This window comes from Netta rufina (genome assembly GCF_964035555.1).
Source record: "Netta rufina genome assembly, chromosome: 11".
In the NCBI taxonomy this organism is placed as follows: Eukaryota; Metazoa; Chordata; class Aves; order Anseriformes; family Anatidae; genus Netta; species Netta rufina.
The window spans coordinates 18,636,032-18,655,638 of NC_140134.1; the positions used below are offsets into that span (position 1 = coordinate 18,636,032).

The 19,607-nt window shown below is 41.9% G+C and overlaps 1 protein-coding gene across 2 annotated transcripts in view; it reads right to left on the minus strand.

The window, feature by feature from the left end:
- Positions 1-2,377: 2,377 nt before the first annotated feature.
- The window catches only part of IGF1R (insulin like growth factor 1 receptor), a 169,918-nt gene continuing 152,688 nt past the window's right edge, over positions 2,378-19,607 (minus strand). For both annotated transcript variants that reach the window (XM_084293335.1, XM_084293334.1), the window contains exons 16-21: positions 18,816-19,045; positions 18,417-18,527; positions 17,257-17,416; positions 14,874-15,003; positions 10,350-10,484; positions 2,378-4,349 (exon numbers count right to left, since the gene is read on the minus strand). In XM_084293335.1, coding sequence (XP_084149461.1) covers positions 3,983-4,349; positions 10,350-10,484; positions 14,874-15,003; positions 17,257-17,416; positions 18,417-18,527; positions 18,816-19,045 — 1,133 coding nt within the window. In that variant the 3' untranslated portion in view covers positions 2,378-3,982. The remainder of the gene's footprint in view (positions 4,350-10,349; positions 10,485-14,873; positions 15,004-17,256; positions 17,417-18,416; positions 18,528-18,815; positions 19,046-19,607) is intronic.

A 19,607-nucleotide genomic window follows, 5' to 3' on the forward strand; every position in this document is an offset into this window, starting at 1 on the left:
GCAAGAGAGGGGAACAGTCACTACACCAAAAGGTCACAAGAACCTCAAAAAAAGGGGGAAAACAAAAACAGCATAGTAAAACCTTATTTTTTTTTTTTTCAGGGTTTGAAAAATGCTCCCTCCAAAGACAAACCCTGTAGTACTTAACCACAGGACTGTATATTCAAGAGGCCATGTACAGCTCCAAGTAGCCAAGCACCACATTATTCAGATACCACAACCAACACCTGCACGAACAGCTGCCAGAGCTGGAAAAAGAGAAACATTATACATCATGTTGATGGCAAGCTCGTGTTAGTCCTGTGTGCCTGTAAACCAGTTACACGCTGTCAGAGGGCAGTTAAAATTTGATGGCTGGTCCATCAGAATCCACAGTTACGAAGCATATAAACGGGGGATGAAAAGGGAACTGAAGTTTTACTGGCACATTAAAAAAAAAAATCAATTCAATGTTAGTTTTGAAGAAAAAAAGAAAAAAAAAATCAGTGCTTTCATTAAACAGAAGCAGCAAAGATCCAAAGCTGTAAACTTGATGTAGTAATATCATCAGGCAGCCCAGGGCAGGTTTTTTCACTGTTTTGGTCAAAAAGAAAAGAAAAAAAAAAAGCAATGCTTGCTGTATGAGCCAAATGAATGCTGATTCAACCAAGTATCTTCTTGGTGCTTGTGGTATCTGAGGAAAGACTGGCAGGAATGACTTAGGACAAATAGAAAGTCCATTCCTTTATTCTAGAAACTCTTCTGGACCTGCAAACATTGTAAACAAATCATTTCTATAACAAATTTGATCAAATACTCATAATTTAAAGTTCTTATATCAGGTCACCTATTTGTCCACTCATTTAAACATGCCATGACAACACATTAAAATGGCTTCGTGTTTTCTTAGAATAACCTTAAGTCAGCCACCTCGTGGTTTTCTCTCATAGTAACAAATTGGTACCAAAAAGGCCAAGCTCCTTGGAATTGAGGCAAATATTCTGAAGTGACCCTTTGTGATGAGCAGTGACTGTTCCCCTCCAGAACCTAGAGCATGTGGTTTATGGAGTGAGAGGTTACCAGTATCAACGGCATTTATTGGCTGCTGAGAAATGTGAGATGTATTTTTTTTATATACACACATATAAAAAAATAAGAGTGAGGTAGATAAATGTTTGAAAAAAATCAAAAACTGTCCCCCTGTCATACTCAAAAACCCTTATCTCAGTATTTAAATTTATTATGGGGCATCTCTACAGTGATTTAAACTGATATCACAAAAATAAATAAAAAATCCTACATAGAATACCTTCTTAATTAACTTTTTTGTCTTTTTCATTTTTAAAAGGGAAAAATAACTATGGGACAGAGGCAAGAGAAGATAATGGGACCTAAACTACACAAGCAAAAAGCACTACAAACTTTTTAAAATCTCCAGTCAAAACTAGCAATCAGTATATTTTAATTCTTTGTTCTTACTCAAAAGATTTAAACATTTCCATCCCAGAACCACCTCTTCACTGCCATCATTTGGTTGGATCAGTGCTAAACAAAGGCTTAGATGCTGTAACTAAGATGAGCAACTGGTACGACTCCTTGGTTATAGACTTGATGATGGCCCCCTCCTTCCCTTTTCACCAAGGCTTCTGCAACTGAACAAACAAGCTTACTCATTTTCTTTTGTTCTGAGGTTTGGTCTATGATTTAAGCAACAGGCTTGGACTTGTACAGGTTTCCATAGCTGCCAACACGTAGCTGTTTGCTAGCCGAGCCACTGGCCTCAGCTATGTGCTTCCACCCTGCCCCATGGAAATGGCATGCTGTTTTGTTGCATTATTTTGTTTTGACCAGGGGTGCAAAGTGCAGCCCAAGGCATCCTCCACGAGGGCTTCCTCAGCAGGAAGGCGAAGAGCTGGGGCCAGGTGGTGAACGGCCACCCTAAGAACACCCGGCACCGCCAGCTGCAATCGGTACAGCTCTCGCTCGTGGGGTGGAAGAGTTAAAAGAGTCATTTTAAAAATCAGTGACCCAAAAGCCTGGCGTCTGCTGTTGTACCCAACAAATAAAAAAGGTGTGTGTCTGTCTGTCTGTGTGGGGAGTGTGTGTGGGGATGGGTGGGTGGATGTGTGCCACAACCAAAACAAGCAGGGAGGGAAGGAGGGGGAGGACCCTTGTACAACAATGAATATAAACACTGAACAAGAATGTACTAAATATTTAACCTTTTTTCTGACCTGAGTTTGTATCATGCCTTGCACTGTAACAGACTCGCATGCTGCCTGGGCAGAGGTTAGTGGGAAGGAAGGAAAACCGGGTTTTAAAAACACCACACCGCTGCCGGAGTGTTTCCACGCAGGGTGTCCCTTCTTTCTCCATGTCCTCCTCAAAAGCCCTGTAACCCACACAGCCAAGATGTTGTAAAACAACTAATGGGGAAAAAAAAAAAAAAAAAAAAAAAAAGGAGGAAATGTATTTATAAAAAGGCATTAAACAGTTCATGGCAAATCATATGAAAGGTATCAGTTACTGGGAAGGAAGAAGTAAAAGTTACACACTATAGTACAAAGCATAAGAAAATCTGTTGAAGTGGGAAGGAAGGGAAGGGAAGGAGGGCAGACCTGAAGGTTTTCATAGATTAAATCCACAAAGATAAAGAACAAAAAAAATAGCAGCTTTTTTCTGTACAGACATATAGATGAGTATCTGAACCGTAAAAAAGTTATAAAAGTGACACAAAAGACAATGTGTATGCAAATGATCCATGGTCTAACATAGAACTGCAAGACCCTTCGAGAAGTCTTAATAATAAAGAGAAAAGGTCAACAAAGCATTATATACTTGAATCCGGTTACTGCTTTTTTTTGTCTTCTCCAATTTTTGTTTTATAGGTGTTTTTTCCTTGCAAGCCTGTGAAGGAAGGCAGGCTGCAACGATGGAGATCTCTGCCGTTTTTTTCATGTTTTTCATGTTTCATTTTTGGCGTGCAGTTGAATTTTTTTTTTGTACAAAATGCACATGTTTGTTTAGCTCACCACTGCCAGTTTTGTCCAGAATTCATAGGGATGGGGACAGGAGTGGAGAGAGGGCTGTTTCTTTACCCCATCCCTTTTATCTTCTCCATCGCAAGAAAAAAATCACATTTTGTCCAGTTTTGAAAAAAGGTCTAGACAATTTGATTTTTGTTTTTATTTTAAATACCAGTGTATGATTGAATAGAATTTATTGGTCAGGATCTCCTTTAAACAGAGCAGTTGATTACTGTGCTCCTTCCATGCCTACAAAAAAAAACAAAAACAAAAAACAGAGTTCAGTTTTTTGGCAAAATTTGGCAGCGTTGAAAATGGTAACAACCTTGGACGAATGATGGCCCTTTTTTATTCTTTTACGTGTTCCTAAAAAGATTAAAGAGCAACATTAAAAATCCAGTCTTTTTAAATTTTTTTTTTGTTTTTTTTTGTGTGTGTTTTTGTTATTTTTTTGTTTCTTTTTTTTTTTTGTATGTGTTTTTTTGTTTTGTTTTTTTGTTTTTTAATAAAGACCTACAGTGTTAGGCAGGTGCTTGCAAAGGTACTGGGGAGCCACCTGGCCTGCGATATCTTTGATCTGATAAAAGTGCTGTACGGTTGAACTTGCACGCAGATATGTTTCCCATTATGAAGCAAAGACAGAGACAGAAAGAGAGAGAGAGAGAAGAAAGAGAGAGAGAGACATCAGATCTCAAGTTTTCTGTTGCTATTAAGTGTTAACATTAGAGTTTTAAAAGGCCAACTGTGTGCCCCATGAATGGAGTCCTTTACTGAAACAAACATCTGCTTGCATATTGAAAAAAGAAAAAACGATAACTTGTTTACTGAAAAAAGGGTTCTCCCAAGTGCAGCTATGGCAGTTCTGAAGATCCACTGAGGTACAGTAGGCTTTGAATATATTGTAATTTTCTTTCTTTCTTCCCCCAATACGTGTGTTTTTTCTGTGTTTTGTTTCTGTGAGATTCTGGTTCTAAGGATCAGCAGGCCGAAGACTGGGGCAACGGTAAGGCCCTCTCGTTCTTGCGTCCCCCGTTCATGTGTGCGTACGGCTGTCTCTCCTCGAAGCTGGCCCGAAGGACCACCACGCCTGGGCCGTTCTCGGCTTTGTGTCCTGAGTGCTTGTCAGTGGGTTGGAGGGTGGAGGAGGGATCTAAAGGAATGCTCTCCATGTTTTCAGTCTCCAGGTCAAGCTCCTCTGTATCCGGAGGCTTGTTCTCTTCACTGTAGAAGAAGGAGACCTCTTTGAACGCTGGATCCAGCTCGTCTTTGATGCTCCCGATTATTTCCAGGAAGGAGGGCCTCATTTTCGGGTTGTACTGCCAGCACATGCGCATCAGTTCAAACCTGGACAGGAAACACAGAGCACAACCATTTACTGAGGTGTTTTACGAGCCCTGACTGGGGAGCAACCAGCCGTGACTGAACGAGACCACGCGCTCAGGAAATCACTCAGTTCTGGTGGAAGATGAAGCGACGCAAGTTTTACAGGCCGAGATCCCTGTGACACGTGCTGACCTTTCTGAGCACTGATTTACTTCTCCAGCTCCTATCTAAACCTTCTCAACTCCCTTCCACACACACTTGCCTATAAAGCCATCTTGTGGATAGCTGGTATCCAGAAGCACTGCAGATGTTCATCCCAGTTTGGTGTTTCCCTGGTTTTCCTCCAAAACGTCCTGTACTTACCCAATCGCACAGCAAATTGATAGCGCCTCTCAGAGCATCTTTTTCAAAGAACCAGTCCCTACTCTATCAACACTGTCTAGAAAGGAAATTAAAATAGAAAATACACAATGTAAAAAAGTCCCTTTCTCCTGAAAGAAGAAAGTAACATTAAAATTAATTGCAATACCCAAAAGGCATTTACAAATCTCAACAACATTCTCTAATCTTTTATTTTAAAATTATGTTGTTTTCATTTATGGCCAGGGATGCATAATGTTTTATGGAGTGTGAGATCATCTGTTTAAGCACATCCACGATTAGATCTGTACAATGTCCCATGCTGGTAAAAACAAAACCACAAAACGAAATAGTAATATGTTCATAATGAAAACAGCATTTTCATGACACAGCAGAATTGGATATTCCTGAGATCGCCCTGAGCTTTAAACACAACACCAAGAAAGGATTTCACTGTGTGAAGGTGGAATTGGGATGCCTTCTGTTAACGCAGCACAAGAAATATGGCAAATTTCAATATGAAAAGGAAGATTAATTCTCTGAGTCCTCCCTCTGTGTGCACAGCACTCAGAGAAGTGTGCTGTGTGTAGGATGGCACCGCTGGCCCCAGCTACTGCTTTCAGTGGTGGAATAAGAATGAATCTGGAGGGAACGAGAAAAATCTTTCATTCCAAGTAACACACTAGAGAATACTTCATGTTTCTGCCTTACCTCCCAGCCATGCAATCTGCAGTCCCAGTAAGACCCCATCTCTAGCCAGCAGCCAAGCCGGGGCACCTGGTGCCCGCCTCTGCCAGCCCTCCTGTGCCAGGTGAGCCAACTCACCTAAACTTCTAGATTTTACAGAGCACCACCATTTTCCTAACTTCCACGGATGTTCAGAAAGTAAGCAAGGCATTGCAGTTCTTCACTTTAATCAGCTCTCACTGCCTTACGCCCTGGCAGCAGTTTACTGGATCTCCGCACTAGTGTGTGCAATTTTTATTTTTTTAATTAAAAAAACAACACTTTTTTTTTTTCTTGATAGCACCTAAGGCCTTCATAGACTAAGGCCCTAATTTCTCCAGGGTCCCTGCTCTAGGACAAACCTTGCAACATGACTGTCACCGTGCTGGAAAGCCCTGGGCTGTGATGCCTGTTGCTGTGCACCGATGCACACAGCAGGGCTTGGAGAGCCTGGGAACCCTGGCCTGAAACAAACCAAAGCAAAGAAATCCCCTCCCCCAGAAACTTGCTCCTGGGGAAATTCTGTTCCATTTCCTCATCGGGTGCACTGTGTTCTCAGCTGACACGGACCAGCACAGAGGTGGAAAGCTGCTGTGACTGGGATGCAAGCACTGCTGAGAGCGCCTCACCAAACTAAAAGCAATCTTAACTCAAGCATTTGAAGCCACAAATATTCCTTTTAGTGCTTGGCTGGCACAACTTTGCGTGAACAGAAGCCAGCCACCTGAGCACGGCCTTGTGACACCCAAAAAGAAGCTGGTGGAACCCGTCTGTGCTGTGAGAAGTGCCCCGGTCCTCAAAGCCGCATTGTAGCAGGCACGTAGACACACCAACAGCGCCCAGCTCGTGCCTGGTTTGGAGCCTTCAGGAGTCTTTCATAGCGAAAGTGAAGCCAAACTATAAAACTGCGTTATACCCTCACCCACAAACGAGAAGGAAAGCTTGAGACATAAATACATAAAATCCATTTCTGTTACTTCATTGCTGTTTCCTTTCCAGCTGACTGCTGCGTCCCTGAATAGAAGCCTCGGCTGGAGCCAAGAACACTGGATATTCGCTGGCACCGCGCCCTGAGGCCTAAGGGCAATGCTAAGGAGATACCACAAGCAGTGGAGTAATGCATGTGACATCAGCACAAACAAGGACATGTGATGTTTCTTTTAAGCCATTCCAGATTTAAAAACCCTACAGAGTTCCCATAAAAGGATTTTTCTTTCCCTTATTAACTCTGTGGGCTTGAAGACCTTGTTTACATTATCTTAAACAACAAAAACAAAACTAAACTAAACAAAAACACAACAAAAAACCCAACACGTTCCAGCAGACAATGGAAGAATTTACAGGCTGCTAATATAATCTGTGTATTCTATAAAGCGTGTTTCTGGCTGGTGGCAAGCGAGCCCAAGGAAGTTGCAGGCTTTATCCCGAGCAGGGAGATAACCAGTGCTGCTCTAATGCACTCAAGGAATGCTGCAGAAACGGAGCTCCTTTTTGCACTGAGACATTACAAAATGAAAATGGCAGATTCCTGTATCAGATACTGTATCAGTTGCATTCCATTTGAGCATGCACTTGTGCTTTGCATCAGGCTTGATTTGATGGAGAACAGAGAAAGGGCCCCTGTTCTGTTGCTGCTGCACGCCAGGATTCCCTCTGGATAGCAGACCCTGGTTTCAAACCAAGCGAGCGCCAGGAACAAAGGAAAAATCGGCAATACGTAAATAGTCTAGTCAGCTACATGTGGGGGAAGCAATTTTTACTTCAAAACCAGAGAGGAATTCCAGCCTCCACAACTTTTAAAAGCCCCATGGGAGCACACTGTCTGCGAGCTTCAGCTGGAACCTCCTCGCCACGCAGCCATCACCTGATGTAACAATGGCAGTACACAAAAACAACCTCATACAGGGGAAGAGGAGAAAAACAGCAAAGCTTCTTCTGGCACTGTCTTATTGAACCATCTGTCTTATTGCATGGTTCTGTCTGTAAAATCACGCAAGCTATGCCAAGAGGGTGTAGCATAAACAAAACTGAGTCTTGTTTCACCCTGTGCAAGAGTAAAAAGCCTCTCGAAATCACTGTGCAGTGATTTACCACTTCTGCGAACCACAAGACGGCCGTGCCGTACGATCCACCTCTGCACGAGCAGCCGGGACAGCCAAGCTGTAGAACAGAACCCCTCCAGTTCTTCAAGTGTCCTTGGTCTCTGATCCACCTAACAACTCTGCTAGCAGGGGTTAGCAAAGCACAGCCACTAACGAGCATTATTAGCATTGCAGTCCTAGCAGAGATGGAACGGCCAAGACCGCTTGCACCACGTAGCAGTCATGCAGGGGGGGCAATGAGAGGCCCTTACAAGAGCTACTGTACAGTGGCTGGAGTGTGCACGGCTGTGTCAACACTCTCATAATCTGCATGGTTAAAAATAGTTGATTTGGTGTCAGTTGCAAAAAGATTCTTCTCTCTATTCTCATCTCTGCTTCCCCACAGCAGTCTACCTACTCCACCTGTTCTGGAGAGTTTGATATGTCAGTGTATTCCCCTCTCTCTTCAGAAAGGTAAATTTGTCTTTGCATTAGATACCATCTGCCCAAGATTACAATTTACTTGTTTGCATGTCAGGCTAATTTAAATAAAAGTACCTCTGCATTGGTATCCTACCACATGAGATTTATGAGTGCAGTTCCTAGCTCCACTTCTTGCTTGCCACTCATGCTATACTGAGCACAATAAGCACACAGAGCTTCCTGCAGCAGGCAGATGGCTTTCTGGGCATCTTGAGTTAATATTGAGAGTTAATGTCAAAGTATTGCAGACCAGCCAGTCTCCAGCACTGAGAACACACAATATCTGAAAAAAAAAAGAACTTCCACTGGCACAGACATGGCAAGAAACTTGTCTTTAAACAGAATCTTTGTAGCAACCTCCAGAAAAACAGACCCCTTCCATTTACAAAAGGTTTTGTAAAGCACTAGTAAAAAGTAGCTGCCTGAAACAAGCTGGGAATATATGGTAAAATCCAAATGCAGTTTCAGGGCTCTTTGCACCTTTCAATAGATTTGGTAATATTCTTGCTATGTCCCACGGTGAGGAGCAGGTTATCAGACAGCTGGGGAGGGGAGAAGGAACTCTGCCTACGGAGCAGGTCTCTGCCTGCCAGCAGCAACACGTGTGAGGTTCGAGACTGGCACCAGCTCTCAGGTTGCTACGGCATCTTTACAGCATCTTGGGCCAACAGGACAGACCATGGGAAAAGAAAGCACTACAATCATGTAAAGTATGTTCTTTGAATGCCAAACGCATGTGCGTGGAGCAAAGGTAAAGATCATTCCTGGAGCTCCCTTCTGCTATTCGTACAGCAGCCTATGTGAACTCCAGCAGACTTGGGTGCCTGTCCTAATAGGAAGGCAAAAAAGGCTGAACGGGAGCTAAAGCAAGTCATGGTTGGCTTCTAGAGTCAATTCTTTTTTCTTTCTTTTTTCTGCATTTGGACAAAGTCAAGATATGTTTTTCACAATTGCACTAACAAGAGACATCACTAAACTGGATAGTTGAACCCTACTTCTTGTTCTGACGGAGAGAAGCAGCTAAAATCCAAGGCAGGTATTTTCATTCTGCCCCTCTGCAACATCGGACTAAAGTTTTGGTGGCACTAAATAATATGTGAACAGCTTCTTTATTTAAAACGAAGGCTTTTGCTGTTCCACACTAGTGCAAAGATTCATTCTGTCACACATTCACCAAATTCTTCCCGTTTTCAAGCCAGTTACCCCCAAAGCGGACTGATCCTGTAGTAACACCCAGCACACACAGGATTATCTTGGAGGAGGAGGAAGGAGAACGGGCTGGGCAGGCTGCGGCAGGAGCTCCTTGCTGAAAGCTAACTGTGCCTCCCCTCCCTTCCCCCTGTTCATACCACACATGCCCCAGGTTAATGGGGAATTTCTAACGCTCAATCTCTTGCCAAGTTTGTTCTCACTGTAGAGATAGTTTTTTCCCTACTGGCTCGGGGAGCAGACCAGCTTTACCTAGCCCCCTTCCTGCACCCTGTTCTTTCCCCCTTTTCTGCCTGCTGCTCCCCCTCCTCCATTACACAGCTCTGACCATGTTAAACAATCTCCAGTCAATCCGACTGCCAGAAATTCTCCACAGCATCGTGGAAGGGAAAGAATGTGAAATTGAGGAATCACATGGCACTACACCTCCCCCTGCATATACCACCCACCCACCTCAAACAACAAAACAACACTGCCTGTCATCTGAAACCAAAGCCAGCGGTCCAGCCAAAAAAGCTCTTTTCCTAAGAATCCCAAGCAGCTGAGGCCCTTAAGTGATTGTATCCCTTCTGTGGGCCTCCAACAAATTTCAATAACTGCAAGACACAGTATTTCCTTCCCAAAAGCCAGTTTGGGAAGTATATCAAAGTAATAAAGTCTGAACAACTGAAACTGCTGTACACAAAAGCCAGCAGAAGTATTTCAACAATGTAAAGCTAAAAACCGAAGCCTGCTGCACCACAGACTCCTCTGCTGTAAGGCTTTGTACTGGGTCTAGGGGTAGACAAAGGTTTTTCTGCGTGCCTCTTTCTCTGCTTACAGGGAAGGAAACTGTTAGCAGGGGAGATTTGTTTATCTAAACGCAATGAACACTATGACTGAAAAGGCAGATCCAAAGCTGCTTCAGACAAAGGAACGATGGATTCGTGTATCTGTACGCTGAACTGAAAAGTTGAATTCCACAGAGTCGCTGCACGGTACGCTTCAGCTTATCCTAAGCTCTTTTTTTTTCTCTTAATACTCAACAACCTCACTTGAAGCAGAAGAGACAAGAAGAGACACATCCTCATAGCCCCTCTCGCAGGTGGGGCAGAAGCAGACATTGAAGGGATCACGAAGAATGAATTGTGGACTGAGAGCAGAGAGAAGTGCCGACACTTACAGCATATCGGGACAGTTGTCGGGTTTTTCCAGCAGACCTCCTTCCATCACAAAGCGGAGCACTTGTTCATTGGTCATGCCTTGGTACGGCTGCTCCGCTAACGTTGCGATCTCCCAAAGTACAACACCAAAAGACCTGGAAAACAAATCAGAACTTTAGAAAGCCAGGCAGTCTTTACAAAAATATTTCTGTTAAATGATACTGAACAGAGAGGTGTCCAGGGGTTTTCCTTCACAAAAAAAATCCAGTTGCTAAAGAGTACGCAGCTACGGTGATATCCATATGACCTAACATCAGAGACTGTTCACTGTAAACACCTCTCATCGATGGAGAGAAACAGGGTCCCAGTTCTGAATGCTCTTCAGAATGGCCTCTCCCTACTGACTCTGGAAGTAAAGACCAGGAATGCTACACCTCTGTTTTTCACAACATAATCTACAAGTCAGAGCTGGTCGTGATCACGATCATTCAGTGGTACAACGGTGACCTACACAGAACAAGCATAAGCAAGTAATTGGTTAAAAAAAGCCACTACAGCCTTGTTCAGACTAAGGGTACCTCAGGAGGTGGGAAGAGCACTGGAGAGGGGAAAAGGCAAGATGCAGGGATGGGAGGAAGGGGAGGGAGGGAGACCGTCCTACCAACCTTCTAAGCAGGTTGAGAAGTGGCAGAGGCTAGTTGTTTAGAGAGAGCTCAACAAGCCCCCCATGGTGATAGCAAGAAAAAAAAACACCATACATTAAAAAAACTAAACCCCAAATCTTCATGTAACGTCTCTCTCAGGTACTCCTGACAGCAGCTGAGAAGGCAGTAACGCAGAGCTCTAAGCTTTCATTCCACTGCAAGCTGCTTTTCATCAGAAATACTTGAGTCACACAAATCTGATTTAAAAGCTGCATTTTCCCCTACCACTCCAGCCAGCTGAGAGCTGGACAGCAAATGCACACCACCACACCTGTGTATCTCATCTGCCTCACCGTTAAAAGCAAACAAACCAAACAACCTCCATCCCCCAGGCACAAAAACACTCTGAGTAATACTTTCCATCTATCACTTCGCTCTGGTTTCTTCCACATTCTGAGTCAAAGGTGCAAAGTAAGGATCAAGGCATTTAACATACAGGAGCAAGCAATGAAAGCAATTTGTGAAAAAGACGTAGAAGAAGTGCAAATGTTCTCCAGCTTCTTGTACAAAGACCCTCCTTTGCTGCTTCAGCAATAAAACATTCAAGCCCCAAGGAGAAACTCAGTTACTCCTTTTGCAACATGTATGCAACCATCATCTTGAAACAGAGCTCCTCGCTCTTTCCAACTAACTACAAAGGACAGCAGGATTGAAAGAAGAAGTTGGTCTAATAATAGGAATTGATTACTCATGAATAAAAATAAGCATAGTTATCTAATTGGATAGTTTGGATGGGAGTATTGACACTTTCTAAAAATATTTCAATTTAAAATTAGTTTATTGAGCAGACAGCTCCAATTGTCTGCCCTCATTGACCAGGCATCTACTCTTAGAGCTGGTGTGAACAAAAACCTAGATGCTATCTTGCCTTCTGCGGCTGAAGTGCTGAGTCAAGTTCAGAGACAGAAATGTAGTTTCAGTAGGGTACTGTTGTGAAACCAGGAGCCTGGTATTATTAGCTGGTTATGGCAGAGTGGTTTTTATCCTTCAGTTATCCACTGTATCTGAAACGGCTCACAGCTGAAGCCAGAAGCCACGAACAGACTTGCAGTTGTTTGCCTTTCAGGACAGGGAGGGACGGAGGGTCAGCTCAACGTTTTGGTGCCTCTGAAGCTACTTTGATCACTGCAGGAATAAGGAGAACAAGTTCTGTGCACCTCCTAGGCATATCATAACGCATGCACTTATGTTGCTCCTTCAAGGCAAATACTATCTCTGAAAGAATGCAAGATGCTGAAGACTTATTAATAGAAATACACCCTCATCCTGAACTGTATTACTTTCATTTTAAAATGTTCTCCTTCCCTAACTACAACAACAACAACAGTCTTATCTAATTACCTCATTCTTCAGCCTGAAGAGCAATAGAAGAATGAATTGCTAAAATAAAGCTCCACCCTTAAAAACCTCCAGACACTCTTTTGCAGTTTGCCATTTCACCTTACAGCTTATAAATCTTGGGCTCTGATCACTTGCACAGTTTTGTCTTTTTGACGTTTTGGCTTCTAAAGCAGATCTCTAAGAACACGGAACCAGATGTCAAAATATCCTAGCGAAAAGGACAGAAAAGAAATCTCTACATTTTTTTTTTTTTAAATGAAGAAAATAAATGGCCCTTGAAACAGCCAAACAACAGTTTTCACGAAGTAACTTCAAAACCTGAACTAATACAAGGACTCAGGTGATTCTTCCTGTCCTTCAAGACAATTCCAGTGTACAGTGGCTGCTTCAGAAGTATTGAGAAGTAAACCAGAATGATCCTCTTAGCCATAAGCTGATCAAGTAACTAGACACAATTTCATGACAGTGATAAACTGAGCTCAGATACATTTCAAATTCAGATCCAAATTTCTGCATCTCTAGCTGTGGATACACAGCACATGGTGTCTGTTTAGAACACCTATACATTTGCATGTTCCTCAAGTTGAACCAGTTGTTTTGTACCTCAAGGTAGCATACCTACGTGAACTGAAATTAAAAAAAAAAAAAAAAAAAAAAAAAATCACTTCTAACAAGACCACAAACCATTCCAATGAGAAATTTAAATACTGATGAGATCCATGGGCCTGTGGTCCAAAAGGCATTTTTTCGTCTCTCGATGCTTTAAAGTAAAAAATTGTAAAATTCAACTCTTTTGTAAGTTTTCCAACCTCATCATTAGTAAAGCTACTTCCCTTTATGTGACTTCTGCAGCCTGGCTAAGATATTTTGCTCAGAGATTGTTGGACTATCCCACTAACAAACTGCAATATTGTTTCATCAGTCTTGCTTCGGACTAAATGACCGATGAGTGCCACATCCTGTTGAAGGGAGAACATGCATAACTGCTGCAGCAATTCAAGTATGAATTTAGTACTGATGCTTGATTTAGCACCTCTTTTTTTTCTGTGTGTGTGCATTTAGAATCTGAGCTAGGTTTAAACAACAATGTCACTTAAGAGGTACAGGTGGAAAGAAGAACTTGCATGAACAGCAGCCATACATCAATGAAGGTGAAGACCAGACCTACTACAGTCCTGAAACAAAGACTGGAAGGGATGGCTAGACTTAAATGTTACTGTTTGGTGCTCATGGGCAGGCCTGCCTGCTCCTCACTTTAGTTCAGGCTTATATCTGGGGATTTTTCTAGTCATATATTTCATATTTGTCTGCTTTGTGAAGCCATTACTAGTTCCAGAATTCTTTTACCCCAGAGAGAAGGCTGAAAGCATGCTTGCATGGCTGTTAGATAAATGGCTGATACAGGGCTTCCCCTTCAACTCAAAGTGGCTATTTTCATTGCCTTCCAAGTTTGAAGATTACAGGGTACATAAATAAGTTATTAGCCACATGCAAAAGATGTAAGTAACATTCTGATGCTTTGCTTTTTCACTTGTTACTTAATTTCTCTTAGGAACCTTTAACTCAAAGTGGATGCTGTGGACTGCAGTCCACTGACTCCTCCAAAATCTTCAAGCTGTTTAGAGAAAATGCAGTTTACTACTAAAATACCATTCCTACTGACTTTTAGGCATTTGGAGGCAATCAGCTGCCAATTCTGTAACAGATCAGCAGTAAAAACATCTTGTTAGGAAGGCAGAGAAACCATAAAAGACGGAGTAGAGCTTTTGCCAGTACATATTCATCTTTTGCCAAGTCCTCCCTATCTTTCTGCAAAAGTTTGGGGGAGGGAGGGAGAGGGGAATGTTCCAGAGTATTATTTCTACTAAGAAGTTTATTTTGAAATTTCCTGAATGCCTCTATTAATAACTTCACAGATACAACCACTAAGCAATGTGCTTTTACAGAAAAAACTATTTCTGCATCTTGCGGTATATAAAGCAAGCAAACAAAGCCCCAAATGGAGAAGGATATACACAAGGGAGAACTGAAGGAAAAAAATAAAACTGCTAGTGTACACAAACTGTCTGCAGCAAAGTAGAGTTATTTACACAGAAGATTTTGATAGAAAAGCAGGTCAACACTATGAACCTTTCCATATTCTTGGCAACTTTTAATGCTTTTCTTGAGGAAGGGCAGTTTGAAAAATGACAACTTGCTCTTCCAGGTGAAGGTAATGTTTTTCACTGCACAAGTGATTTTACAACCCACAGCAGGAAACACGCCACCACCTCCAGCTTTGGAAATCCATTTAAGACTGTCTCTGAGAGCAGAATTTAAACTCACAAGCCCTTGATTTTTGCAACGGAAACAATATAAAGCAGAATGATTCACAGTGGATAATGAGAGCTACCTGCGAAGGGACAGGAGAAGCTGTATACTTAGTTAGGTCTATAAAACAAGAGAAGAGGCTAGAAACAGGAAGGGGAAAACAGTTTTTCAAAGCCCCTTTTTTGTTACCAGACATCGGAGTGCGTTGTGAAGACTCCATCTTTCAGTGATTCTGGGGACATCCAGCGGACTGGCAGCAAACCTTTCCCTCCTTTACGGTAATAATCTGTCTCGTAGATATCTCTTGTCATGCCAAAATCTAGAAGGTACAAGTTTTGTGAGCTCAAATAATGAAATACTGAACATTTCCCCTTACTACAAGCCCCTGTAGCCAGCAGACAATCATAGTTTGGTGCAAAGAGCCTTCAATCTGTTACCACAGGATTTTGCTTTGCAGAGCCTTTACTTGCCTTCGTAGGGCTGGTTAGCTTCTCTCCCAATGAAACTAACAAGTATTTTTACCACTGATTTCACTGGGTCAGAACTGGATCCAGATCAAGTCTCAATGATTTATATATATTAATAAGAAAAGTTCCAGGATCTATGTTCAAGCCTTGCAGTAAACTAAGTCTTCTGAAGCTCGCATCATTCACTAATCTATTCTCTAAATTCTATGATTATCTTTTCTTTTAGATTAAGGAGTGCAAATATGTCTGTTAGTACTTAAATTGTCTTTAATTAAAGAACCTTACATTTTGAGGGAAATGATTCTTTTACTCTTCTCCTCTCTCGAAAGTTAATTCTCTTTTCTGATGTAATTTTCTATCTCAAATGCTATACAGGATGAGGCTATTCATTTATGACTAATACAGATCAATATTAAAGCCACACTTCTGGCTATACATGTGTCCTTAGCTGTAAATACGTAAGCATTTGCAAGACCTGTGCCTAACAAGGCCCATCTCCTGTTACTCAGACTCGTTCCAGGTTTGTTTTTTCCTATGTTATCAGCTTGACGCAAGCAAAAATGTTGGGCCTTGGACTAGCCAATTTAAAGCAGGAACTACATTTTCAGATACCAACAAAAAGCTAACAAATCACGTGGAATCAAATCTCTTACTAAGATTAAATGCTATCTGCTGACACAAAAGGGCTAGGGTAATATCCATTTTATCTTTTTTTTTTTTCTTGCAAAAATGGAGTGACAAGTTAACAATTCCTCTAGCCTAAGGGGTTCTCACAGTCATTATAACTCATCTATGGCTGGAGAGAGTGACCGCTGATCCTTCTCATTCTAGTGTCTGCTAGGGACACTGCTACCCTCAGCGATTATGACTAAAAGCCCCATTTGTACAACTATCCCACCACTCCCACACACCAGGGAGATTTTGCCCCAACAACATGGAAAACTCCTAAAACATAATGCAAATAAGAAACAGATACACAGTGAGCACAGGACAGTGTAACGTAAAGCTCTTTCTTTGAGATCAAAACAGGCTGAGTTGGCGTGCTCCAGTCAATATGTTCGTAAACTGTTTCTACGTGAAGGGATTTTCAATACAGGCACATAAACGAGAGCAGCGCAGCACATTTCATGAAATGCTTTTGGGATAACCATGTACCATGTTAAAGGGAAGAAATGCACCATCTCCAGTTCAAAGAATTAAAAAACAAAAAACATGCTGGATTAGGAAAAGTGGAATGGAAGGGATTCAGGCTGACTTCCCCAAACCTGCAGAAAATGTACAAAATCCCCCAAAGATCTTATTTCCTAATTAACTGACTCAAAATGAAATCATATTTTCTTTCTCCCAAATGACAAGATTACTTACACAAATCATCAAAATAGCTGAGTTAAGCTCAGAGAAAAAGAATTAGTTTCCTAGAGCAGAAGGCTGTTACCATACATACTATTTTAATATGCACAACTCAAAAACAGCCAAAAGCTTAAAATCACTCTCTGGAGAGAAGTATGAAAAAGCTCATCTGACACTATTTTGGAGGGATGGTGAAGGGGGAAAAGAAGTGGTGTTCTAACAGCAGAGCAGAGGAAAAACGGTTCTGTTTGCTGGAAAGCAGAGCTCCAGTTCAGGCTGGAAAGCATCCAGCTGAAATCAAGCCTTACATTCCACTTTCAAATCAGATATGCTTTAAAATAATCCTACAATTCTTATTCTTGAATCAATAAACAGAAGGTACAATTATTTTTGCGCATTAACAGCAAAGCAAATGACACACCAGTGTTAACTATGCCATCCACCCAGATGTCTGCAGCATCTGCATCTCAAATCACTGCTCCACCAGCTCCTTCTAAGCCCACATGCTACTCTATTTCCTCACTGGAACGACAGCAAGTAGAGGTATTCCAAGAGTTTCAATTCAATGTTGACTGGTCACAGGTCTTAAATCACAGCTAGCCTTCATAAGGCACATATTTCATTCTGCAGAAATTTAAACTACAGCTAAGTTTTAAAAGATCTTAAAAACAGTTTTCAAAAAAACTAAAATGCTTTCTAACATACTGATTTTTCAGGGTGATTTTTTAAATTTCTGTAAAAGTCAAAAAGCACACCTCCAATTTTCACCGTGAAATCTTCTGCCACCATGCAGTTTCTCGCAGCAAGATCTCTGTGAACAAACTTGTTGGCGTTGAGGTATGCCATCCCGTCAGCAATCTCTCCTGCCATTTGAATCATCTTCTTCAGAGTTGGAGGTGTCTGGCCAGGATTATTCTGAGGAAGATTAAGAAGATCAAACAAGTAAGGGGAAATGAATAAATAATTTCTAAACCAAATTGCAATCTACTTGTTTTTTGTCGTTTTCTTTTGTTTTGTTTCAAATCACACCATCACAATTCAGTCTGACTTGAACCAGGCTAAACGAACTCATGATTATGTAAACTGCAGCACCTGCTTGGTGGGAAAAACCGGCCGTACCAAGCTGGTTTACAAACAACTCCTAAATAGCTCTTTTCTAACAGGCCATTCTATTTTAGGGAATACACGCAAGAAAAGACTTCAGTGTAACGATGTTATACCTTATACCTCAGGAGATTAAATAGTTTAATCAGCATGGATATTTTCCACATCCAATCATGCCCTCTGCTACTTTCAAGTTCTCCGTTTATATGGCATACATTCTCTGTTGCACGTACTATATCAGAAGTTCTGGATCATGAATCTAATGGCAAAAGAAAACTGTGGGCTCATTTTCTACTTAGTCTACTATAATTTCAGTGGCAAGTGTCATCTTTCAGACCCTATAGCACATGGGGCAATTTTAGCTGTTAGACTGATGGCCTACATATTAAAGAATGCATATTAGCAAAGATACTGGATTTTTATCATAAAGCCCTCATTTGTATTTATTTTCCAACAGAGGAAATAGGAAGGATGTACAACATGAAATCATTATCCTAACGTGCATGCTTCAACTAGCCAATTTTTCTTCAACATCTTGACAAGAATTAGGTTAGGCAAGAGATTTAATTCAAAACTGGAAAACAGGACTCTGTAACACAAGATGGGGTACAGCACACTGGGCTATTTGCAGTAACTACCTCATTAAAAAAAAAAAAAAAAAGTGTTGTAGATCACAGAGCAGCATGTTTTGTTCTTAGATCTTAAGGAGAGGGCAAGAAAGGCTAATTGCCTGCTGCTTCCAACACGATGTCTATTTGCTCAGGATGATTCTAACAGAAGGAAAAAAAACATCCAACAGCTCATGACTCACCTCTGTGTCTGGCCTCAACGATCTCAGATAACTTTTGAGGTCCCCACGTGTCATCAGCTCCATGATAACTAGGGTAGGCTGGCCCTGAGAAACAACACCAAGCAACCGAACCTGCAAGGAGAAAAACAAATGCTCAGCTACAAATACAGCTAACTGAACTGCAGTAATTGTTTATTCATGTTGATATGGAGCCCCCAGCACCCATGACCCTGTGGGAGAGGTCTGGAAGTAGACTTGTTTTCACGCTGACTCCTGTTTAACAACATCCTAATGCTGCAGAACTGAAGCTAGAATCCCAAGTCCCCACTTCAGTCAGTGAAGACGTGCCCTGAGCAATCTCCTGCCAGTAAACCATCAGAGCCATATAAATCACAGCCTTATTACATATTCACAACTTACCACATGGTGACAATTGAACTCCTTCATTACTGAGGCCTCATTTAAGAACTCTATCCTCTCACGCATGCTTGCAGACTCATTGACAGTTTTGATGGCCACCCTGGTCTCTGGCTCATCCTTCACCACTCCCTTGGCTATCCCCTCATACACCATCCCAAAGGAGCCTTGCCCAAGCTCCCGACACATGGTGATCTTCTCGCGAGGCACCTCCCACTCATCTGGAACATACACTGTGGGGAGAGAGAGAGAAGAGGCCATCATGTTCCATTTCTGTAAGTGGTGGGATCACTTGTGGGTTTACAATACCAACAGCCCGAATAGTTTTACTCTAAGCAACAACAGACGTAATGCTGAGAACTGCCAGGGGATGTGCATATATTCCAATCTTTCTCATACAGAGATAGGCAGGTATCTGGCATAGAAATAAATCTTAAAGGAATGAGTAGATGGACTTGAAGGGGCCTCACTATGGTACTAGCATAAAAAAACAGAAATAAGGAACTTTAATGTACAACATGCTGGTGGCAAGAACCTTCATTCAGTACTTGAGGCTTGAGCTATTCTCGGTACCATCAGTTTTCTAGTTCTTCCAAGGCAGCATCAAACATACTCGATCATCTGTACCAGTTTAGCATCCGCTGTATTCTCTATTAACTGATTGATTTTATGACTAAAGGGAAAGAGATTCTCTGATCTAACAGGTTCTTTGCATGAAGCTATTGTGCTTACTTGCACACCCACTGCTGCACCAGTAAAGGCAGAACTCGCTGCTGCTGCAAGTCTTTGATCTGA